This window comes from Aristolochia californica, unplaced genomic scaffold, assembly GCF_029961685.1.
Source record: "Aristolochia californica isolate CCGP_79_NKW_82.1479 unplaced genomic scaffold, dmAriCali1.0.hap1 SCAF_12, whole genome shotgun sequence".
NCBI lineage: Eukaryota > Viridiplantae > Streptophyta > Magnoliopsida > Piperales > Aristolochiaceae > Aristolochia > Aristolochia californica.
Genome location: NW_027181793.1, coordinates 28,328,778 through 28,346,636, shown reverse-complemented (window position 1 = coordinate 28,346,636; position 17,859 = coordinate 28,328,778). Strand labels below are relative to the sequence as shown.

Genomic DNA, 17,859 nt, shown 5'->3' with positions numbered 1-17,859 from the left:
AGTTAATAAAAAAAAGGAACTTGATCATTCTCATTTTCACTAACTATTTTTAAGAATAAAAATAATAAAATTCTGAACTCCTCTAGGGCCAAACACTTTCAGATGCCCTGCAGCACGGCACATGTCTATCACTAGAAAATATTGTATAATCATAATTTTCTTAAGAATCACATGTAAAATGCAAAATAACAGAATATAACAAACCAAGTCAGATTTTTATTCCACAGAAAAGGTATATTATTTATAAAAATACCACTTTTTTTAAATATATTTATATTAGACATATTTCGAAAAAAGCTCCTTTCTTTGTTGTCGAAGACTAAGGTTTCTTGATGTGTTCAACAAAGTGGGATGAAGTAGTCCACTAAGTGGAAGTGTTGCAATTTGACCAATTGATGGGTCCTGGAGGCATCATTTTCAACGTGGGGTTGTACTCAAAGAAGTTAGAAGGCCTCAACTCGAACCCACCGCTGAAAGCCGGCATCACTGGAAATTCTTCTTGGCAAGGGACGTGATGAAATCCCATTGTATGCCATAGTACAATGTCCTTGTTCTCAATTCCTCTATTCCTGCAAATTAAATTCATCTTAACAAATTAGCAAATTATACTTCAATATTAAGTACAGAATAAATAATTAAATAAATTATAAAGAAGGAACCAAGGTTGTTACACTCTGATTTTTGCTCTTTAGACAAATTATTATATTTACAAAATTATCATTTATTTCGCTGTATTTACAATAATTTTATTATCATTTTTTTCATTAATAATGACGTGGCAACTACCTTATTGCACTGATAATGTTTCCAGATTAAAAGTCTCAGCCAGTTGAGATTTTATGAAAGGAACCGGTGAACAATTAATAAAAAATTTAAAGTTTTATGCTCTACTTAGATTCCTGAAAATTGTTACCTTAGACTCCAAACTGCCAAGTTGTCTTCACCTCGGCTCTGATCGGTATATAATCCTGCTGCCCACCTTTCGGACCGGTTGTACGGGGTCACCCATACCTGATGTTTAGAGTAGGCCGTACGAATTTGAGGGAAATCGTCGTCCGACAGAAGGGAAGCCGCCGCTGGCCCGGTGATCAAGCGATAGCCTATATCGTTCCCCAGCTTGGTTTTCTTATTGGGGTTGGTTACCAGCAAATCGGCCGCATCCTGTCCGAGTTGTATCCGAGCATCTGCTTCAGTTCTAGCCGTCTCGCCAACGACCGTCCAGTAGCTTTTCCTGGGCGACTCACTGTCTGTAACTCTCCTCGTTTCCATCCTCAACTTTACGAACGAGTTGTCGCTGCCGTCCACGTCGAGATCAAGGTAGTAGGTGAAGAAATGATCGTGGTAGACTCCGATGGTGTTTTCGGCCAATAGTGTCCCATACACATCCTCTTTTATTTGATCTTTATGTACGTACTCCACACCTTTCACTTCCAGGATGCCTGTTAATCCCACCTGTTTTCAATCCTCTCATACACATGATCAGTATTTTTGGACAATTTATCAGATAATTTTGAGGGTGTCTGTGTTATTTAATTACCCCAACTTTGATAGAGCCGCTCTGTTTGAATTCCCAGTCGATAACATTGTCGTAATTCCCTACTGTTGAAACCATCCTCACCACAAGGCTCACATCAGGTCTCACTTCCCTCACCTGAAAAAATTGCCGCCCGGCGGACTCAGTAATCCGCACTTGAAAACGTAAAAAACTGCCCCGGAACTATGATCGTTGTTAATCGAACTTAATTACCACTTTCCCTGGAATTCCTAATTCGGTGTGACGCCATGCAACATCCCCAGTAGCGCGCTCGAAGATGCAGAAGACGTTCTTGACCATCACCGGTTGTCCATCCTGTCCGGCGTAGTAGCCGTCCATGAATACGGCGTTTGCTGGGCAGTCGGTGAGGGGTTCTAGGGGAACCGCGCAAAGCCCGAAGCCGAACTCCCCGGCATCGAAGAACGTCCTGTAGTACCACTCCTCGGTTGGATCCATGTACGGAACAAACAGCTCCGAGAGGTGGCCTTTGTACAGTACGCTCCTAAATTTCTGCTTCTCTGCATCGTAAATCGAGGCGAGAGATATGACGGGACCAGCTCGCATGTCGAATCCTAGATGGAAGTTCCAGTTGGTCCATCTGATCATCAAAATGGATATTTATTTATCAGTAGCAATGGCGCTTTTGCAACTACCACTTTTTGCAATAAAATCACAAAACTGCTTTAATATTAAGATATCGACTTTTTCTAAGTTTGTTTTGAAGACAAAACGGACAAAAAGATGTACAATGGAAATCATTTCAATCAGATTAATTAAAATCACATTCTCTAATCCATCGAACCTGATAGAGTGACCGTTGACCTCGAAACTAGAACCTTCTGGTTGGATCACCGCGACAGGCTTGGTTCTTGGACCAAAAGGAGGCTTCTGCCTAGATGCTCGATAGTCAGTACCGGTGGATTTTGGAACTGGAACAACGAAACGATCGAAATAATCCGTTATCTTCATCTCATCGAGATCGACAACAATCGTAATCCCCTCCAGGGGCATGACGTAAAGATTCTCCGTCCCTCCCCTGTAAAAACATTGGATCTTTGTCGCTCTCTTCGACGTCTTCTTCTCCCCGAACCACCCGACGGTGAAAACCTCACAGACCACCAGGGCCAAGTCCAGGCCTCTCTTCTTGACCGACTCCAGAAACGGCGGATGATTCAGCGGGAGCGCTTTGGCAGCGCCCTTTTCTTCGACGGTGAGCATAGGGTAACCAGAACCTTGGTAAATACGGTGGGTCGCGATGGAGCCTTTGTCCAAGTCGACCACTATCTCGTGGGTTCGCCTCAGAGATCGTGCAATTACGAGAGCTCGCCGAGGTGGGGTGGGGTTGGAACGATCGGATAGCCATGAGAGGAGCACTGGTTTATAGGGCTCATCGATGCCCGAGTACTGAAAGGTCAGGTTGTGTTTGCCGACGGACGAAGCTCTGATGATGGTTCTGACTTGACTGATCTCCAATGGAGAGAGAGGATCTAGTGGGTGATACGGCCTTGAGCTTACTGAACTGTTAAACAGCAGGAAGATGAAGGAGAAGAAGAGGAGCATTATGTGCATGAAGGTCGGATTCATAGCGTAGAGAAACCAAACAGAGATTTGCGGAGAAATCTGGATAGCAAAGGCAGAACCTCTGGATCAGACAATACGATGAGAAACAAAGAAACATCAGACGGCTAGAGCAGACTTGAACTTAGCAGTCAGTTGGACGATCGCTATATACATGTCTTATTTAAATTCAAATACATTTTTATATAGGATTATATAAAAAATGTACTCTCGGGCTTCTATTTGTAGCTTTTATTTGTCATGTGTGGCAACGCGAAAGAGGAAATAAAATGACAAAAAGTCGTTGCGCTCAAACTAGCAAGTTCTCTAGTAGCATAAAATAGGAAGGAAGCCTATCAGAAGCGCCTGCATGAAAAACCAACACTGGCCAAAGGTTTCTTCGTGCGGGATAAGTTACGTTTTTTCCCACGTAAAACGAGTGAAAGTGAAATCAAACCTTTTACCTTCAAATTATATTTTATAAAATGGCCTATCCGGACAGTGCTTCCATTTGACACCTTCCGCTCGTTGCGAGTCCTCCCCACCTTCCTTCCTCACGATGCTCCTTGCCCTGCACTCCTTCTCAGCGGCCCTCTCTTATTCTCAGTGTCCAATCCACGTCTTCTCTTTTCTCCGGCTGCCATCAGCTGCCGTCTCTCATCCTTCTTCTCCATTCCCCATTGTTCAACCTCTTACCACCCTAAACCCTAAACCATCAACTCCTCTTAGCCTCTCTCAAAACCGCCCCTTTTCTTAAAATCGAATTTCATAAGTCAATTAAATTAATAAATAAAATTAATATAATTAATTTTAATTTTTAATTATTTAATAAATTATACTAAACTAAAATCCTTTGATTTATTAATAAAAAGTTAAAGTTTAATCTAACGAAGTATTTTTATATAATGAATATCCTATTTATTTATATAAATTCATAAATTTAATATTATATTAGATTACTAATTTAATAGTGATAATTTAGATATTTTAAAAATAAGAATTTGATTAAGTCTTTAGATATTATAAAAGTAAATGTTTTTGTTTTAAATATTCTATCTTTATAACTATTTAAATTAATAATTTTATTTTACTATAAAACTAAAATCTATATTTTATTATTATTAAAAATTAAATAAAACGATCTTATAAAAGAAATCTATCAAAAAAAAAATTATATAATAAAATACCCTATTCCTGACTTTTATTACTCTATTAAATACCCCTTTAGAGCTTTTCGCCTCATCTTCGTATGGACGACAAGAATCCAAGACCGAATTTGTATAAATGAAAATCTGAATTGGATCATTTTATTCAAATTGGAACTTGCTAATCTAGTGGGTGGACGAAGGGGACTCAGCTAGAACACAGGGTTAAGTCTCATCCTTCTACTCCATTCACTCAATCAACGTACCTTAACATTAAATTTTTTGGAATATACAAAATAAAAAGATTATTTTCTTCAAAAATTTAAACTATTATTTGTACCTAATTTTTACAAAATTGAAAATTATGAGTGGACCCTATTTATCAAGTATTTAAAAATTCTAAAAAATTATATGCATGACAATAAAATTTGATTTTTTCGTTAAGGGTTTTTGTTCATCCAAAGATGGAAGAATCATAATTTATGTATAAAATAGAAATTTGTATTTATTTTACACATGAATACAAAATAAAAATAACTGAATAAAATTTATTACTAAAAATTATAATGAAGTAGGTGAAGGATTTTGTTTTTTCAATAGTGAGATCATATGATAAATAATATTATTGAGATTTTAATAATGTTAATAAAGTCATTTCAGGAATTTTGATTATCAAGTAAAATCCTGTATGAAAGTGTTGTACGGCTGTAGATATTTTTCCCTAAATGTAACTGTTTACTGAAATAATTGAATTGAAGCGATGCCGGTTCCTTATTCCTTGATCCAAAGTTTTGGTCCGAGAGACTTTTTCTCTTTTTTGCCGGGTTGGCCACTCCTTCCGCACTCACGATTAACAAAGAACAAACAAAAGGGAAAAAGCTTCAGCACCAACGCTTTAGTGTTGTCTCGCGGGCCACGATTGGAGCTTTAGCATAACATGGGAAGCGATGCTTTACATGACCAATTTACCATATATTATTAACTATTGACTTCCAAGTCCTCTCCGAACCGATACCTCGTTTCTTGGGTTTCAAGTTCTCTGCTCTAAAACTCGACTTCTATTAAAAAGTCCCCTCGACTTCTCTCGTTTCTTCCCTGCCCCGGTGTTCCCGCTTCTTTCTTCCCACCGTCTTTGTCGATTTCAATGCTTTTACTCCGTCACCCCTTGATTGCATCTCCGAGTTTTCTTATGCAGGAAGGATGATCGTACAACGCGGCTCCTCTCGCCCCAACTTCACCGTCGACCTCCGTTCCGGCTGCCGGACTTTCGTCAGGTCTGAATTGGAGGCGCTGGTTCGCTCCTGCCCCGTCCCTCCAGACCGCTTTGACGCTTACCGTTCCGGTCCCATAGCCGGACGTGTCTACTTCCAACAACTGTGCGAGACCATCGAGTTCGTCGTCTTCTTCTGGGAGCGCCGTCTTCTCGGGATCCACTCTCTGACGCCTCAAATCAGAAGCTCTGTTTTTCTCCCTTCTGACCGCGAGGAGCTCTCTGACCGTCTCAGAGCGCTGTTCTCCGCGCGTGTTCGGGAACTTCTTGACGGTGACTCCGTACGCCGCTGCCTAGAAAAGCTCGAGAATTTAGCCGATGAGATTGGTAAAGTTTCCCGAAGGCTCCGTGAGGCGGTGCCCTTGGCTTTGTGTAGTCAGTATTTGAAAAAGAAAAAAGGATTGGTTGCCGAAAGAGAGATGGTTGAGAGGAATTTGGAGGAATTTACGGCTGCAATGCACTGTATTCTGGCGAGGCTCGACGGGACCAACTCGAAAGAGTGTCCAGACTTGGAAATTCCAGTTTTGAGGTTTGGAGACGCTCTGGACTGGGGTTCGATTCACCGTATTATGGCGCGGGAGTGTCGTAGGCTTGACGATGGCTTGCCAATTTATGCTCACAGGCGGGAGATCCTCCGACAGATATACTGCCAGCAGGTGAGGAGACGATGCTAGTTATTTTTCCCTCGACTTCTCGGTTGATTAGTCTTCTATCCAATCTGGAACCAACAGCTTTCAATGTAAATCCAAGGGCCTCAATTTTAGTTTGCTTGAAGATTCAATGATGCATAATTTCTCGTTTTTGTTCTCATTTTACGTAACCTTCTCTAAAATTCGTACTGATTTCTGACATATTAAGTGATAGTTTACATTTTGCACCTAGATATTTAATTATTTGTTCCGTCTTCATGTAAGATACAGTAAGGTATAAAACGTGAAGCTGAAAAGCCCGGCTACCTCTGATGCTATTTATTTGCTTTGGTCCACTTCTATTGGAACTAGTAATGAAGAACGAATTTAAAATGGTTATCTCGTGGTAATGCAGCATTTCCTGCTAGGTACCCAGGGAGTAGATATATGGGCTTGCTGACACTTGGGCTACGGCTCAATGATCTCAGGGGGTTTTCTAAGCGGAGGTCTCAAGTTTGAGTCTCCCTAGGCTCTGGTAACTGGTATATATCCATTGTAATAAAAAATTTTAGAACATCAACCTGATTCGTTTTGTTTATTTCCACGCCCTCTTCTCCATTGCATGGCTACAAAGAATACTTTTGCATGAAGAACAAACTTTGTAATCTTCCTCCTTTGCATGATTTTACTCTTTTAATTTTTTGTCTCAGGTCATTTTGCTTATTGGGGAGACAGGTTCTGGGAAGAGTACCCAATTGGTGCAATTTATTTTAGACTCTGGCCTAGCTAATGGGTCAATTGTTTGCACTCAGCCTCGCAAAATTGCTGCCAGATCTTTGGCACAAAGAGTTCGGGAAGAAAGTTGTGGTTGCTATTCTGGTGATTCAGTAGTTTGTTACCCTTCTTATTCATCGCTCCAGAGATTCAACACAAAAGTGGTATTCACAACAGACCATTGTCTCCTCCAACATTCCATGTCTGATGCAAATTTGACTGGCATCTCATTCATAATTATAGATGAAGCCCATGAAAGAAGCTTAAATACTGATCTTCTCCTTGCGCTGGTAAAAAAGCTCCTGCTCCAAAAGCCTCATGTGAGACTGATCATTATGTCAGCTACAGTTGATGCAGAGAAGTTTTCTGACTATTTCTTTGGTTGTGCGATCCTTCATGTCCGGGGGAGAAGCTACCCAGTTGACATACAGTATATGCCATATGCAAATGATGAGAGCTCATTGAACACCACCTCACTGTATAATTCTGTAACATGCGCTTCGTATGTTTCAGCTACCATTAAAGCAGTAAGAGAAATCCACAAGGCAGAGGATGATGGAGCCATACTAGCATTTCTGACTTCTCAGTCAGAAGTCGAATGGGCGTGTGAAACTTGCCAGATTCCTGCGGCAGTTGTGCTGCCACTGCATGGAAAGCTTTCTTGTGAAGAACAGGTTCTGGTATTTCAGGAATATCCTGGCAAAAGAAAAGTCATTTTTGCTACAAATTTAGCTGAGACATCTCTAACAATTCCTGATGTTAGATATGTAGTTGATTCAGGCATGGTGAAAGAGAGCAGGTTCGATCCAGGGAATGGTATGAATGTGCTTAAGGTTTCTTGGGTCAGCCATAGCTCTGCTCACCAACGAGCTGGTAGGGCTGGTCGAACCAGACCAGGCAAATGTTACAGGCTTTACTCTGAACACGAATTTGAAACATTGCCATCTCACCAGGAACCCGAAATTCGTAAAGTGCACCTTGGAATTGCTGTTCTCAGAATTCTTTCTCTGGGAATTAAAAATGTACAAGATTTTGATTTTGTTGATGTGCCAGATCCTAAGGCAATTGAGATGGCCATCCGTAATTTAATCCAGTTAGGTGCAGTGGTCTCAAAATATGATATATTGGAGCTCACTGATGTTGGTAGGCACTTGGTCAAATTAGGCATCGAACCAAAGCTGGGAAAGATTATCTTGGATAGCTGTCATTGCAGACTAGGCCGGGAGGGACTTGTTCTTGCAGCAGTAATGGCCAATTCCAGTAGCATATTTTGCCGAGTAGGTACTGTGGAAGAGAAATCTAAAGCAGACTGTCTTAAGGTCCAATTTTGCCATGGAGATGGAGATCTTTTCACTCTTCTATCTGTTTACAGGAAATGGGAGAGTGAGAGCCAAGCAAGTAGAAACATATGGTGTTGGAACAACAGCATCAATGCAAAATCCATGCGAAGATGTAAGGAGATCATGTTGGAACTGGAACAGTGTCTTCGGCAAGAACTGCAAATTAATATTCCAGATTACTGGATTTGGGACCCAGATAAACCCAGTTTGTATGACAAAACATTGAAGAAGGTAATACTTTCATCACTAGCAGAAAATGTAGCCATGTATTCTGGGTACGATCACCTTGGATATGAGGTGGCTTTAACAGGACAACATGTAAAACTCCATCCCTCATGTTCTTTGTTGCTATATGGGCAAAAGCCAAGTTGGGTAGTTTTTGGTGAAATACTATCAATTTCAAATCAATATTTGGTCTGTGTGACGGCATTTGACTATGAATGTTTTTTTATGCTTGAGCCTGCACCTCCCTTTGATATTTCAATGATGGAGGAACATAAGATGCAGAAAACTGCGATAACAGGATTGGGAAGTAACCTTTTGAAACGTTTTAGTGGAAAATTATATAGCAGGCTCCATTGCCTTGTCAAAAGTATTCGTACTGCTTGTGAGGATCCCCGAATTGGCATTGATGTTGATTTTGATAAAGGGGCAATTGAGTTCTTTGCCTCGCCAAGACACATAAAAGAAGTTTCTGCTTTTGTAAACACAGCCTTGCAGTATGAAACCAAATGGCTAAACAATGAATGCATTGAGAAATGCTTATTTCGTGGTGCACCTGGTTATTCTCCTTCTGTGGCTCTGTTTGGCAGTGGGGCTGAAATTAAGCATCTTGAAGTGGACAAAAGATACTTGAGTGTGGAAATTTACCATCCAGTTGCACACTCGATTGATGACAAAGAGCTTCTTGTGATGTTTGATAAAAATGATTGTCATGTAGCTAATTTCTACAAGTATGGTTGTATTGGACAAGAGAATTATGACTTGGAGAAGTGGGGTAAGATAACATTTCTTAGTCCAGAATCTGCTGAAAGGGCTGTGAGAAACTTGAATGGTGCTGAATTATGTGGGTCTCTTATGAAGGTAATGCCTTTAAAGTCAGCTTTTCTGGGTGATGAGAGATCATTTCCATTTCATGCAATAAAGGCGAGGGTTTCTTGGTCCCGTAGACCCAGCAAGGGTATTGCAATTGTTAGATGCAAGTTTGAGGATGTAGATCCCATTGTTGCTGAATGCTCAACCTTAATAATAGGAGGAAGGTTCATTCGCTGCAAAATTGGCCAGAAATCGACAGATTCTGTTGTCTTAACTGGGCTTGACCCGAATACCACGGAGCCAGAGATATGGGATGCATTGAGAAATGTGACAAAGAGGAGAATTCTTGATGTTTTCCTGCTGAGAGGAGAAGCTGTTGATCAACCTTCTATTAATTCTTGTGCAGACGCTCTACTTAGAGAGATTGCTGCATTCATGCCAGTCAAGAACACTTTAAATAGTACTTGTAGGGTGCAGGTGCTTCCACCTGAACCAACAGGTAATTCAGTGAAAGCTGTTATAACTTTTGATGGGAGTTTACATTTTGAGGCAGCAAATGCTCTAGAACACATACAGGGAAGAGTTCTAACTGGATGTCTGCCATGGCAGAAGATTCAATGTCAACAGATGTTTCACAGTTCTGTATCTTGCCCTGGTCCTGTATATTTTGTTGTTAAGAAACAACTGGAATCATTACTTAAAAGCTTCAACAGTTGGGAAGGTTGGTTATCTTTCTATTACACTTTGATTTAAGCTGCATGGCTTTGCTAAACGATCAATTTGTCCCTTTTGCCACTCTTTTTGGGTTCCACCACTTTGCTTGGTTTAATTCTGTTCACATATGATGTGAAGTTAGTTTAGAAAGGTTTTGGAGTCAGACGTTGTGCTGGTTAACTCTTGAGTCTACCTAGTTGGCTTTCTTTTGTGTGATGGTCAATTTTCTTACTTGTTAGCAGTTGTCAGTTTGAGGTCTTTTCTTTTTTTCTTTTACTGAGTAGAAATGTCTGACTTTCCTTGTGCAGGTGTTCATTGTAATCTTGAAAGGATGGACAATGGTTTGTATAGGGTAAAGATCTCTTCAACAGGCACAAGAATGGTAGCTGATATGCGGAAGCCCCTCGAGCAGTTAATGAAAGGGAAAACTGTCAGTCATCCTAACCTAACTCCTAGTGTAATCAATCTTTTATTCTCAAGGGAAGGGGTGGATCTCATGAAGACACTGGAAAAAGAGACACAAACTTACATTCTTCATGACAAGCAGCATATGAACATCAAAATCTTTGGCTCTCCCGACCAAGTGATTGTAGCTGAACGCAAAATGATCCAATCTTTGTTGCAGCTTCATGAGAACAAGCAATTGGAAGTTTGCCTCCGAGGTGGAGACCTCCCACCTGATCTTCTTAAAGAGGTGGTTCAAGTGTTCGGTCCCCAATTGCATGGGCTGAAGGAGAAGGTACCTGGGGCTGATTTTGTTCTCAATACTCGCCGCCATAGTATCTCATTCAGAGGGAGCAAGGAATTGAAGAAAAGGGTAGAGGATGTAATTTGTGAGATAGCACATCGCCTGACAGAGAAACCAAGTGGTTTGACCAATCCTGAAGTCGCATGTCCCATTTGCTTATGTGAGGTCGAGGAATGTTACCAGCTCGAAGCTTGTGGACACAGGTTCTGCCGACTTTGCTTGGTGGAGCAGTGTGAGTCTGCCACACGAAGTCGAGAAGGCTTTCCATTATGCTGCACTTTCACCGGGTGTAAATCTAAAATCTGGTTTGCAGACTTGAGAGCTCTTCTGTCGAATGACAAATTGGAAGATCTTTTTAGGGCATCGGTAGGAGTATTTGTTGCATCTAGTAGTGGCGCCTACAGATTTTGCCCAACCCCTGACTGCCCTGCAGTTTACAAGGCAGTGGAAACTGATTCGTTTAAAGTGCAGCCACCACCATTCGCCTGTGGAGCTTGCTATGTAGAAACTTGCAGGAAGTGCCACATGGAATATCATCCTTACATGTCTTGCAAGCAGTACCGGGCGATCAAGGAGGATCCGGACTTATCATTGAATGAGTGGCGGAAGGGGAAGGAACACGTAAAGAGCTGCCCTACCTGTGCGTACACGATAGAGAAGGTGGAGGGTTGTAACCACATCGAGTGCAAATGTGGGAGACATATTTGTTGGGTTTGCTTGGAATGCTTTTTTACCAGCGATGAATGTTATGCACACCTGAGGTCTGTTCATCTTACAATTGTCTGAGGTTTGATAGCTTGTATGTTTGTATGCATCGGTAAATAGTCATACCTGTAAATATGTTTATATCTACATATGAAATGCAGTTACATGTTTAGCGTCTAGACTACCTTCTCCTCTCACCTTCCTTCCAACTATTTACAGACTTTCGGCACATGATTCGTTGTTTGATTCTTGTCTTCGTTTTTTTTAAGCAAAAAATAGTGAAAGAAAAACTAAAGAAAGAAATATGTGCAACCCAATGCTAGGCCAAAACTTGCAACCAGAAACCGGGCGAGAGCCCATCCTTGAGGTGTCACTTCCTCTTCATCTCTCGTCTCCTCTCGCTGTTTCTCTTCTTGTGAAAGAGCAAGTTGTGATCTCAACTGGGAGATCTCGAGCTCAAACAGGTTGAGCCACTGCCTGTAAGCAAATAACTGCCATGATTCCCTCCAGAACAGAGCTGCTAGATTATTCTTCTCAGCACATAAATTAGAGACCACCTTCTCCGCCTCCCTAGCACGGGTCTGAGATAGGTGCAGAGCTTTCGGAAGATCCAATTTGTCCTCAGTTTTTTGGTCTTGGGCCTCCACTCTGCTTCTAGTGCTGTTACATACGTCGAAAGACGAATCGAGTGTTAATTCTAGCATAATTATTCGTTAGGACATACTAGAATGAAAATGACGAGCATCTGAGAAACAAGACTTACGTGGGTGGAGAAAAGTGTATCAGTGTAGCAGATTTTGCGATCGTCTCCTTCTCCCCCGCGAAGACCTTGATGGGTGGGGGCAGGTCGCAGTTCTGAAGGAGCTGAACGGAAGCACGATGAGAAAAGGCAAAATTCATCTTCGTCATCTCTTTTTCTTGTATAGCGAAGCAGCTGCAAATCTTCTCATCGTGACTGTCCCCTCCGCAAGCAAACTGGCAAGACAAACACCACTTTTTCTTGCCTTCCATTATCTCCTCTGAAACTCTATTTTGTAGGTTTTTCTCTGGGCTAACCTCTTGCTTCGGTGGCGCGATGAACGCTGCACAGGAGCTCGAAGAAGATTCAGAAGAGCTGAAATCAACAACAAAAAGTAGAAAAATATTCTGATAGTTATCTCTTTATTTTACTTGTGATTGGATGAGAGAGAGAGAGAGAGAGAGAGAGAGAGAGAGAGAGGAGACGGTTGGTGGGATGTTGAACGCAGCAGTTGAAGGTTGAAGAGTTAACATTGTTTTCCAAAAAAGGTGCATAAGGAACTGCTCAATCGCTTGCATCGCACTCAAGGACGATTAGATTATCATGCAAGAAAAAAAGACTCAGTAAATTCTTCGACTTGGATGAACATTTCAAGTTCTTAATTCGGATACTTATTTATTGATATGAACTAATCACTCTATTTTGGAATGAAACATTTGCTGATCAGTCTATCATCTTATAAATATTATTAAATTTTCTCACTCATGTTTGATCGAATCTGTAACAAAATTCTCAAATCAAAAGGGGAAAATGGTAAAAAGTAAATAGAAATCAGTTTTATTGCAGGACAATTTTAAATCCTCACGCAACTTATCTACACCAATTAAAATCGATTAAGATTAAAGAGGCACTCTGCTTGTCTGTGTTTAGTTTTCGTTTTGTTGCACTAAACGTCTTTCCTGAAGAAGCCAAGCTTTGCTGGTTTCTCTTTATGAGTCTCTACTTATTGATGCAACGGAGTAGAAACACGTTTTTTTGTGCAGTTTGATCTCATAAGAAAAGAATTTGTGAAATACCCAATTCCAACTAATAATTTAATAATTTCACATTTATACGGTTTCAGATCCGCATCCAGAATCTGAGATGTCCATCGGTGGTGTGCACTTCGGACGCAGTCACACAAATGCATTAGACAGAGCATCAAAGTGTATCTGACGTGTCAACTGTTTGCTGACTGTTTTAACAGATGTCGAACCTCCCACTCCGAGACCCTTCTCGAAACTACCTCCCTTTTCTGTCTTCAAAAAACCAAAGATCATCCGGCTTTCTCTAGAACTTGCTCTTCTTCTTTCTATTTCACTCGCGCTTCTCATGTGTTGTTGCGTCAATCCAACGCGACGATTGCTCGCCTCGCCTCCGAATAGATCCTGTGAGTTTGTTTAATCGCCTTCTCCTTTTTTCTCTGCATTTTCTTCTTTCCTTCTTGTTTTATTCACTGTTCTGCTACTCGTCTCTGAAATTGCCTCTTGAGCGGTTGGTGTCTTTGATTGTTGTATGCCTTGATTTTCACTTGCTAAGATTAATCGGTTGTGGCATGATATGTTTTGAGTGATTTACAGTAGAGTATGTGTTTTTCGGAGAAGTAAAGTTTAGGCGCTACTCAGAACGAGCTAGGCGTCTGGGAAATTCTGGTCAATGTTTCGATTTAATGGAGAATGTACCACTCATTTTCTATCTAATATACTTTGTTGCCGCTAATTGGTGAATGAGAGAATTAAGAATAAATGGAAGCGTCAAAACGACTAAACTTCATCTTCTGAGAAGATGCAACTTGTAAGTCCGTTTCAAATTGGAGTTGAAACGTCGAGAGTTTGGCATTATTCTTTTTTAGCTGAAAGAACCACACGCTGGAAATCCAACACTGTTTTTGCTTCCTTAGTTGATTATGAAATTTCTATGCCCTCTAATGGCTACGTTCCCTCTGGTCGGTGAAAGGACCACCAAATACAATAGACATGCTTATTCGTACTGATGCTCTCTTTACTAATGCAGCTAAAAGATTGCTGAAATATGTGGCCATCCTATGGTTAGTGAGTATGCATGATTCTATTCCTGTCTACGTATCTGATTTTTAGGAGGGTTTGTTCTCCATGGCGATCTGTTTTCTATCAATTCATGGCATCTGCTGTTATCTTCATCTTATTGTCTTTTCATTACTATACGAGTTATATATTTATACACTATTTCTCATTTATTCATTTTGTCGTTCATTAGAAATGGCGGAACCTGTCTACACAGTGGCAACTGATAGTGAAGCTTCTGGTGAGGACAAAAAATTTCCCAGTTTCCCTGAGCATGCCTTGGGAATTGACCTTGGAACCTTCCAGAGCAGCATAGCAATATGGAACGGTTCATGTGTAGAACTCCTCAAGAACACCAGAAACCAGGAAATGATGCGCTCTTATGTTATGTTCAACAGTACAATGCCCTCTGGAGGAGTGAGTCAGGAATCGGGCCATGATGAAAATGAAATATTTTCAGGACGAGCTGTTTTTAACATGAAGCGTTTGATTGGTCGGATGGACACACACCCAGTTGTTCATTCCAGTAAGATGCTTCCTTTCCTGGTGCAGACTTTGAGTCTTGGAGTTCGTCCTTTCATTGCAGCCTTGGTGAATAATGTATGGAGATCCACCACACCTGAAGAAGTCCTTGCAATCTTTTTGGTGGAATTGAGAGCCATGGCAGAGGTCAGGATGAGGACTGCAATACGAAATGTTGTGCTGACAATTCCAGTCTCATTTAGTAGATTCCAGCAGGCTCGAATTGAGCGTGCTTGTGCCATGGCAGGGCTCATTGTCCTTAGGCTAATGCCGGAGCCAACAGCTGTGGCTCTTCTATATGCTCAACAGCAGCAACGAATCATACACGAGAATTTGGGAAGCGGATTCGAAAAGGTTGCACTTATCTTTAATATGGGTGCAGGCTATTGTGATGTAGCTATAACAGCCACTGCTGGAGGAGTCTCACAGATTAAGGCTTTGTCTGGAGCTGCTGTTGGAGGGGAGGATATGCTTCAAAACGTTATGCGTCATATTCTGCCTAATGTTGACCATTTCTCTGCAAGCAATGGCATACATGAAATCAAATCTATGGGGATGCTCAGAATAGCTACGCAAGATGCAATTCACAAGCTTTCCTCATACACCAGTGGTCCACTAAATGTTGATCTGGCCAATGGGTCTAAAATATGTACAACCATGACGAGGGAAGAGTTTGAAGGGGTGAATAATGAAGTCTTTGAGGAATGTAAGGATCTCGTGGTGCGGTGCTTAAATAATGCAAAAGTGGTTGCGGAGGACATAGCCGATGTCATACTTGTTGGAGGGTGCTCATATATTCCTAAAATCCGCAGTCTGGTTTTGGGTTTGTGTAAAAAGGAGGAACCATATCATGGTATGAACCACTTAGAAGCCGCAGTTAGCGGTGCTGCACTGGAAGGAGCTGTGGCATCAGGTGTGTCTGATCCCTTTGGACGTTTAGACCTTCTAACTATTCAGGCAACCCCAATGAGCCTTGGAGTTCGAGCAGATGGGGAAACATTTGTGCCAATTGTACATAGGAACACCACAGTTCCAGCGAGAAAAGATCTGTTATTCTCGACTGCACAGGATAACCAAACTGAGGCACTGATTGAAGTATACGAAGGAGACGGAAATCAGGTGAAGGACAATCATCTCTTGGGATTTGTCAAAATCTCCGGTATTCCTCCAGGGCCAAAGGGGATCCCAGAGATCAACGTCTGCATGGATATAGATGCTTCGAATGTGCTGAGAGTGTTGGCAGGTGTAGTTCATCCAGGATCAGCAGCCCCTGCTACGCCTTTCACTGAAGCAAGGATGCCAAGCGTGGATGATGGCCATGGCTGGTGCATTGAAGCCCTTCACAAGATTTACGGTTGCAACTTGGACTTGACCAGTTTAAAGATGAAGGCTCCACATTGAAAGATTGGGTGTGTAGACTGCCTGGTGTTGCGCTTTGTGGTATTTCTTTCTTTCTGTTTTTGTTTTTTTTTCCTGTGCGAGAAAGCTACTCTTCGTTAAAACAGTTACACCAACGAAATTCACCTTTCCAGACAGAATGTTAAGAGTAGATTTATCTACAAATGGGTGCTACAGATGTGCACAAATAGAAAGAATACTCGGCGACAATCGATGCCTGCTCTCACTATAATGTGAATCATATCCTATCTTATATACGGATACGAGTCCTGATGGGTTTGAGCTTCCGGAGAAGTAATTCTGGCGGTATGCATGAAGAACTGCCCGATGAACTGCTGGGGCTTAAAAGCAGTATTGTAGGCGGAAATGGAAGTCAAAACCCATTAGAAAAGATTCGATTGGAATAATCATGGAATGAGGCTGCTCCTCTGTCACCAAAGATCCACATCTTTGAACCTGTATTCCAAAGAGAGTAGATCTTAAGTAAATGATAGAAACGGACTACAAACGATTGGTCATCTGCTGCAACAGGCTATTCTTGTCTGGACCTTTTCTACACAATCAAATAAAATTTCTCTTCTTCGAGACACCATTTACTGAAATATACCTCTTAGACCAATATTTTCCGACCTATAACATTTCCCCAAGTTTGATCTTTGTCAGTGAACGAATATAACAGAGCTGTCGATATGATGGGTCTCTGTTACTAAGAGAAGATAGGAAGAAGTAGCACCTCCACAAGGACAAATTAACGGGTTTATAACTGAGCAATTACATATCATGTCTGGTGAAACAAGAAATTGGGATTTACCTCCACAAGCGCACTCTTCTTTTTATCCATTTTAGAGCTCATATAAATGGCTTCAGAATAGGAAGGGGTGCAATCACCAACAAAAATGAGAGTTATACAGTTCAATTTCTTCAGCCCTTGAGTCAGGTCATGTCTCCTGCGGGAGGAAAAGGTTTATGTAGCATCTTCGCCACTAATAAGGATATTATAAGACGATTAAGTTACGCTTAGCAGCCTGATTAAATGACAAATGGCCAAATAGGTGCATTTGTCAGTGTCAATGCACAGGAACTTGAATCTCCTGACTGACATTTTCTCCTCTTTCGGTGTGGGATTACAGAGGAGAGCCAGGCAATGATGTTTGTTGGACGCAATATATCACTGGATGGTGTGAAATTTTACTCGGAACTGAGGTTTCTCTAATGCGTGAAAGAAGATTTGCTTTTAGTTATTTTGAGGACCCTCTTGGTTTCAAGTCCTTCAGTACCACCCAACAGATAAAAATAGCTCGATTTAAACTGAAAATAAATGGCCTTCAATTTTATCCAAGCTGGGTTTCAGTATTGATAATATAACTAGTAGAAGTTACGAATGTCTAATGGGAGCACCAATGAAGGAGTTAAAATATTTCTTATAAGAATTAACTGCACCAGCTGGTCACACTATTCCAGTACAGAGAATGAACTTTAAGAGACTACCAGATTAAAAGCTCAGACTCTATGAGGTTCAAAACCAAGAGACAAGGTGACATTAGAAAGTGCAGAGAAAAATAGTATGAGATTAGTTTTATCCATTGCAAATTCTCTGTGCAATTATTGCCAAAAATGAACTCTTCATGTGGATCCAGAAGATGAACTAATATGATGAACAGACACAGA

General features: G+C 41.1%; 3 protein-coding genes across 4 annotated transcripts; 2 read left to right on the top strand and 1 right to left on the bottom strand.

The window, feature by feature from the left end:
* Positions 1 to 364: 364 nt before the first annotated feature.
* LOC137946832 (amine oxidase [copper-containing] alpha 2, peroxisomal-like) lies at positions 365 to 3,103 on the bottom strand. Its single transcript, XM_068793126.1, has 5 exons — positions 2,337 to 3,103; positions 1,748 to 2,132; positions 1,538 to 1,651; positions 914 to 1,452; positions 365 to 569 (listed from the first exon to the last, which is right to left on the bottom strand). The coding sequence occupies exons 1-5, from the start codon at positions 3,101 to 3,103 to the stop codon at positions 365 to 367; spliced, it is 2,010 nt and encodes a 669-aa protein (XP_068649227.1).
* A 2,225-nt stretch (positions 3,104 to 5,328) lies between these two features.
* On the top strand, positions 5,329 to 11,672 carry LOC137946056 (ATP-dependent RNA helicase DEAH11, chloroplastic-like). 2 transcript variants are annotated; one of them, XM_068792228.1, is made up of 3 exons: positions 5,329 to 6,162; positions 6,846 to 9,783; positions 10,307 to 11,672. In XM_068792228.1, exons 1-3 carry the CDS (start codon positions 5,437 to 5,439, stop codon positions 11,530 to 11,532), a joined length of 4,890 nt encoding a protein of 1,629 aa, XP_068648329.1. In that variant the 5' UTR covers positions 5,329 to 5,436; the 3' UTR covers positions 11,533 to 11,672. The 2 variants fall into 2 exon arrangements, with proteins under 2 accessions (XP_068648329.1, XP_068648328.1); XM_068792227.1 differs by having other exon boundaries at positions 6,846 to 10,005.
* Positions 11,673 to 13,476: 1,804 nt separating this feature from the next.
* LOC137945691 (heat shock 70 kDa protein 8-like) lies at positions 13,477 to 16,322 on the top strand. The gene is made up of 2 exons (XM_068791668.1): positions 13,477 to 13,619; positions 14,465 to 16,322. Exon 2 carries the CDS (start codon positions 14,467 to 14,469, stop codon positions 16,192 to 16,194), a length of 1,728 nt encoding a protein of 575 aa, XP_068647769.1. The 5' UTR covers positions 13,477 to 13,619; positions 14,465 to 14,466; the 3' UTR covers positions 16,195 to 16,322.
* The last annotated feature ends 1,537 nt before the right edge of the window (positions 16,323 to 17,859 follow it).